This window comes from Zingiber officinale, chromosome 8B (genome assembly GCF_018446385.1).
Source record: "Zingiber officinale cultivar Zhangliang chromosome 8B, Zo_v1.1, whole genome shotgun sequence".
Lineage (NCBI taxonomy): Eukaryota > Viridiplantae > Streptophyta > Magnoliopsida > Zingiberales > Zingiberaceae > Zingiber > Zingiber officinale.
This window is the reverse complement of record NC_056001.1, coordinates 86,560,973-86,567,184: the sequence shown is the minus strand read 5'-3', so window position 1 is coordinate 86,567,184 and position 6,212 is coordinate 86,560,973. Positions and strand designations below refer to the sequence as shown.

Genomic DNA, 6,212 nt, shown 5'->3' with positions numbered 1-6,212 from the left:
GGTTTAAGTTAGGTTCACCCTTGTATTTGATATGTGTATTTGAGTTGTGCAGGTTTGCAGGATACACATGTGACTCAGGTTGATGGCTTCGGGTCCGGTGAAGGATGGAGCATCCGAGGGACCGTGGACAAGGCAGCGAGGACAAGGGCCGAGGGAAGCGACTTCGAGGCATACGCGAAGGATGGCATTGGGGACGAACCGTGGGCTTGGATCCGAGGGACGAGAGCCAAAGGAAGTAGGCTTGAAGGCAAAAGGTCAAAGCCGCAAAGGAAGAATCAAGTGAGTCATAAGGGTGAGGGCAGTGAGAGATTGTACTCGGAGTAAAATCCTAGTTTTAGGGTTTCTGTAGCGATCTTGTAGCCTCTTGTAGTAATCTTGTAGCACTCTGTAGCAGATCTTATGTGATCGCATGTTTTAGCGATCGGTGATGCTGATCGGCCGATCGGTGGCATCGAGCGAATGTGTGGAATCGAGCCGTTGGGATGTAGCGGTCGAATTTCCACAGAGGGCGATCGACTGCATGTTTTAGCAATCGGCTGGTAGGCGGGGTTTTCTAACCCGTGGCCTATAAAACCAAAGCTTGGGAGCTTGGTTTGAGTTGACGAAATAGAGGTGGTTAATCTCTATTAGTAGTCTACTTGTGCCCTAGCGTCAAAAGAGCTCTTGTGAGGGTTGTGGTGAGGTTTCTCCACCCACAAGGAGGTTTGAGCTAGCCGGAAGTTTTCCGGGGAGTAATCCACCGAAGGATCGGGATCGTCCACCTTACGGACACGCCGTGGAGTAGGAGCTTTATCTCCGAACCACGTAAATGATCGTGTAGCTTGGTTTGAATTCTTTCCTTTAGTATTTAGCTTTCTACTTGTTTTGTTTGCATTTCCGCTTGCGCACTAACGTTGTAGAAAGAAGCGAGTATTTGGGGGCGCCGTCTATCCAACCCCCCTTCAAGCCGGTCGTCCGATCCCCAACAAGAGGTTCCACAAGAGTATTGCCTAACATGTGGTTGTTATTTTGAAAGGTTGTTAGGACTCTCTGCTCATGTTGTCGGCTGAGTATATCCTAGCTAGCCTATAAGGCCGACTGTCTTTATGCTTCTCGTATTAAGTTGCTCAGTTATATACTGCATAGTATTAGCAATTCATTCAAAAAATAATATGATGTATTGGGTGTGTTGGAAATCCGTTTAAGAAGCCATATGATAAACTGTACGTGCTAGAAATCCGTTTGGAAATCAATATGAAGCTAAGTACCATAGGCTCGACCGACTTTTTGTCTGGTCGAGCGTGTAATAATTTGTAGGTAAAGTGCACCTGGAATTTTGGCCGGATTCGTAAAGAAAGCTATCTTACCTTTGTTCATATAAGGGACGGGTATGAAGCCATATAAACCCATCTGATTTTATTATCGAACGGCTACACAAGCATATAATTGTGTGGAAACCCATAGAGATTATTGGTACCCCGTGGTAGTTTTGATGTGATCAACCAAGTCATGTTAGGTCTTATTGGTGTTTAACCCTATGTCTAAGTGTGTAGGAGCACAGGAAGTCGAGCTGAAGACGCGGCTAGTGTGAAGGACGACACGGGAGAGAGACGACGGCTTGGTGCGTCTGAGGGACGAGGAGCTGCGGAAGAGTACACCAGCGGACGAGAAGGACGCGCGCGGTGGTCTGAGGGATGAGAAGCCGGAGTGAAAGCCTGTTCAAGGAGAAGGTCGAAAATTGGGTTCGGGTGAGCCTTATTTCGGTTGGCCGATATCACCCAGGCAACCAGAGCAATAGGAGAGCAAAAGAAGGCTAAAAATGCTGCTAGAGACGCCTTCAAAAGGAGTTGAAGGCGCCTCCGAGGCGCCTCGGCGCGCCTCCGCACCTTCACTGTGGAAGGCGCCTTCCATGGCTGGAAGACGCCTTCGATGAGCAGTACAAAGGCGCCTTCTAGCCCTATGGAAGGCGCCTTCGACTATAAGAATATTGTCGTTGTCAAAGGATAAAGCTTTATCCTATGGTGCCTCGCTGGAGGCGCCTTCCATCCTATTGGAGATGCCTTCCAGCCACGGATAACTTTTCCCAGGGGCTATAAAAAGACCCTTGAAGCTAGGAAATAGTAAAACAACTTTTGTATTCATTTCCTAGTTACTTTCTGAACTTCCAACTAGTGTAAGAGGCTTCTCCTGCCTTCAAAGAAAGAGATCTTTAATGTGTTTATTTGCCTTGGATTAACAACCTCCCCGGTTGTAATCAGGTAGATCTTTTGGCCTCATTTTTTTTTGTTGTTCATTTACTCTATTTTTTTTTTGCACTGCTAATCTGAGTTAAAAGTTCGAGGAGGGTTTTTTTTCTTAACAGACAGTTCACCTCCCCTCTTGTCGGCCCTACTCGTTCCAATAAAGATGACCAGTAATAGGGCCGACTGGGCGTGTGTAGAGAGGCTTGTACAGAGTAAGGAGTTTGACCTTTCCCTCGACTGGACCTATGGTCAATAGATTGCGAGGTGGATAGGACATTCCAGCCGAGCTATAAGGTCAACCGTCTTTAAACCCAGTCGGCTATTAAATGACCGGACATATTATCGTTTCAGTTCAAGAGTAAAGCACTAAACACCTTATGTTCGACCCGATTAAGGGTTGGTCGGCCCTCTCTTGAACGATTTGTAATCCAATCGGGCTGGACTTGAGGGCCTTAGCGCTGGAAGAATATTAAAGTCAGGTGGGGAATGCTCTCTTTCATTGATTTTGACTGTCATGTCATCTTAACTTTGACCATCACATCATTTTGATTTTGATCGTCACATTATCTTCTGGGTCCACTTGTTATATCCCATATCAATCATCATATATGATCTTAGAGTATCTCCAATACAAAGCTTTTAGAAGGTTTGTCAAGTCAAAAAGTTGAAAAAAAAAAAAGTTTGGATCATCGTGGACATAAGATTTTAGATTTTTAATTTAAGAATGGTAGGAAAAAATTTAATCATTAGGAGTCTCGATGAGAGAGTTAGTGGTGACAAGGGTTGGATGGAGACTCTCACGTAAGATCAAGACAAGGGATAAAAAGGGATCAAGCGGAAGAGGATATTTCGGATATTTGTATTATTAATTAGAAAATGATAATCTCAGTTAGTCTTATAAATATCTCTAGGGTGATCGCTCCAACTTCAAGGAAGTTTTCCATAAGTCATCAGGATAAATCGGGAAGCACACGCGACGGTCAGTCCAGAAGTCGAGCATCTTTTGATTATGTCTCTCATTTGTAGAAAACTTTTTTATAAATACACTATAATTAAAAATCGAATCGTAAATACTTAGATGACAATTTGAATATTCTATCACGGTATCATAATTTCGGGAACTTTTATATTGCCAATTAGGATGGAAGACTTAGACGATTATGAAATACAGAGAGATCGAAATCACATAAGCCCATTAGCAAATAATAAATAGTTCATATTAAGATTATTATATATAAATTATATTGGACATTTTTATTTAATATTCCATGAAATATCAATTTTGATTGGGGCGGGACAGAGCGCGCCTACGAGAAGCCGCGGACGCTTTCAGCGGCGGGATCCACCGGCCGCTCCGCTTCGACGCGTGGCGCCCTCCCTCTGCGGTTGTGGCAGACGACCTTTTCATATTAACCATACCCTTCCTCCTCTCTCGCTCAGCCACCCCCTCGCCCCTCTCCTCTTTTCCAATCCAATGCCCCACCAGACCTGCTGATTCCGCTCGTCGATCCTTTCCGACTCCAAGAAAGAAAAGATCAAATCTTGCTTTCGATATCGCGTCGAGGTATCATCGCAAGACAAATCTGCCTTCTTAATTCTTTTCTTCCTTGGATTTTGGAGTCTGCCCTGCCCTGCCCTGCTGATTCTGCGATTAATTAGCCATGGAAAGCAGATTAAGTTGGCCGTACTTTGACCCCGATTTCGATTCCCTGGTCGATAGGATCGAACCCCGGTATTCTCGATTCCCTCTACTTTCTTTCCCTCGAAATTCCCCTTGCTCCACTTCTTGTTGATGCCCGTCAATGGCGGTGATGTTGTTAATGGCAGGGTCTGCATTGACAACGAGACATGCGAGACTTGCACTCTCGTCAAGGTTCTCCCTTCTCTTCTTCCTCGCTAAAAAGACGAGGAAAATAAACTTTTATATGTGCATAGATGAAACTTTTAATCTGAAGCCAAGACCGTCGACCCTGCGAGCCCTGACCATGGCGGCTCTGTTTCGACGCAGGTGGACAGCGCCAACAGGCACGGAATACTCCTGGAGATGGTGCAACTTCTCACAGATCTCGACCTCGTCATCTTCAAGTCCTACATCTCGTCCGACGGCGGATGGCTCATGGATGGTAATTTGCTTTCCTTTTTTTTTTTCCTGTTTTCACAATCAAAATTCAAACCGACGGTGACTTTGTAACTTCGAATTGTGTTCTGCGAACAGTCTTCCACGTCGCAGACCTGCTCGGCAACAAACTAACAGATCCCGTCCTTATTCATTACGTCCAACAGGTGAATTAAACAAACTGGGAATCACTTTTTTTTTTTTTTTTCTTCTTTTCTGTTTGAGTTTGTGATGGGTTGGTGGATGGTGGATCGTAGCAGGCGCTGGGGAGAGGGCAAAGAGGGAGAGGTCGGGGCACGAGCGAAGTGACGACGTGCCTCGGGAAGCTGGTTGGTTCGGCGCACCTGGCTTGTGATTACGCCGCCGTCGAGGTCACCTCCACCGACCGGCCCGGCCTCCTCTCGGAGATCGCGGCTGTCCTAACCGAGCTCGGTTGCCAGGTGCTCTGCGCGCAGGCGTGGACCCACAAATCCCTAGCCGCCATTGTCCTCTACCTGCTCGACGGGTCCACCCGCGCTCCCATCACTGAAGCCGACCGCCTCGCTAACATCGAGCGCCAGGTCAACATCGTGGTCGAGGCTCACCATGTACCAGGTCACCGGAGGTGGGTGAAGGCGGGCGGCCCGACGCCCGGCCGCGTGCACACGGAGCGGCGACTACATCAGCTGTTGTACGAGGCGGGAGACTACGAGGCCGGGCCGCCTCCGCCGCCTGTGGACCCCAACTTGGAAGCCTTCAGGGGGCAAAATCTCCCGCTTTTGGCGTCCTCTGCGACGGCGATGACAAAGACGCGGGTGTCCATCGATAGCTGGAAGGAGAGAGGGTACTCTGTTGTCAACATCCAGAGCAGGGACCGCCCCAAGCTCCTCTTCGACACAGTGTGCACGATGACGGACATGGATTACGCGGTGTTCCATGCAACCATGGGGTCTCACGGACCCCTCGCCGTGCAGGTTGTAGCTCTCAAACTGTTTAATCCTTGCATTTGAGCATTCTTACGAACAAATGGAAGGCATCCCCATTTTTTGGGGGAATTGCAGGAATACTACATCCAAGACATGTATGGCTGCACTTTGGAATGCGAGATGGAGAAGCAAAAGATCACACGTTGCTTGGCGGCCGCTGTAGAACGTAGAGTGTCTCATGTACGTAAGCTAGCTAGCTCGATTAATTACTGCACGAATCGGAGAAGAGAATCAATTGTTTTACGCATGCGCTTTGCATATGGGTGCAGGGGTTGCGGCTGGAGATCAGCGGAAGGGACCGGCCAGGTCTGCTCTCCGACATCACCAGAGTGCTGCGGGAGAACAGCGTGTCGTTGACGAGGGCAGAATGCGCGACTCGCGGGGAGAGAGCGACGATGACGTTATACGTAACGACCGCGTCAGGCGTCGGCGATGTGGACCCCAAGCGGGTGGTCGCATCGGTGGAGGAGGAGCTCGGGGAGGGCATTAAGGTGGCGGTGATCAGCGGCGCGCTGGCCGCCCTGAACAGAAGCAGCAGCAACAACGATGTGAAGTCGGCGAGGATAACGACAGCGGGTGGAGGCGCCGCGAGGAGCAAGAGCACGACGTCGGTGACGGCGTTTGGGAGCCTGCTCTGGTCTCATATCGAGCGGTTGTCGAACAACTTCGGATCAATCAGTTCATGAAATGCAACGCCATTGTAATTAGTTTTGGAAACCGTTTTATGAGTAGATGAACTAGCGATCAGATGTAGACGATCGTCGACTCCGCCAAACTAGATGAACTCAGAAACTAATTGACATGCAAATCTTCCATAAATTTTTTGAGTGAGGCTATCCACACCCATGGTTACTAAACACACCCAATTTTCTAAATATATCCATCAAAAAATTTTTTTATCACAATTCT

General features: G+C 48.0%; 1 protein-coding gene across 1 annotated transcript; it reads left to right on the top strand.

The window, feature by feature from the left end:
* The first annotated feature begins 3,883 nt into the window (after window positions 1-3,883).
* On the top strand, window positions 3,884-5,989 carry LOC122014010 (ACT domain-containing protein ACR1-like). The gene is made up of 7 exons (XM_042570209.1): window positions 3,884-3,954; window positions 4,050-4,095; window positions 4,231-4,345; window positions 4,438-4,505; window positions 4,599-5,291; window positions 5,379-5,483; window positions 5,573-5,989. Exons 1-7 carry the CDS (start codon window positions 3,884-3,886, stop codon window positions 5,987-5,989), a joined length of 1,515 nt encoding a protein of 504 aa, XP_042426143.1.
* Window positions 5,990-6,212: the final 223 nt, after the last annotated feature.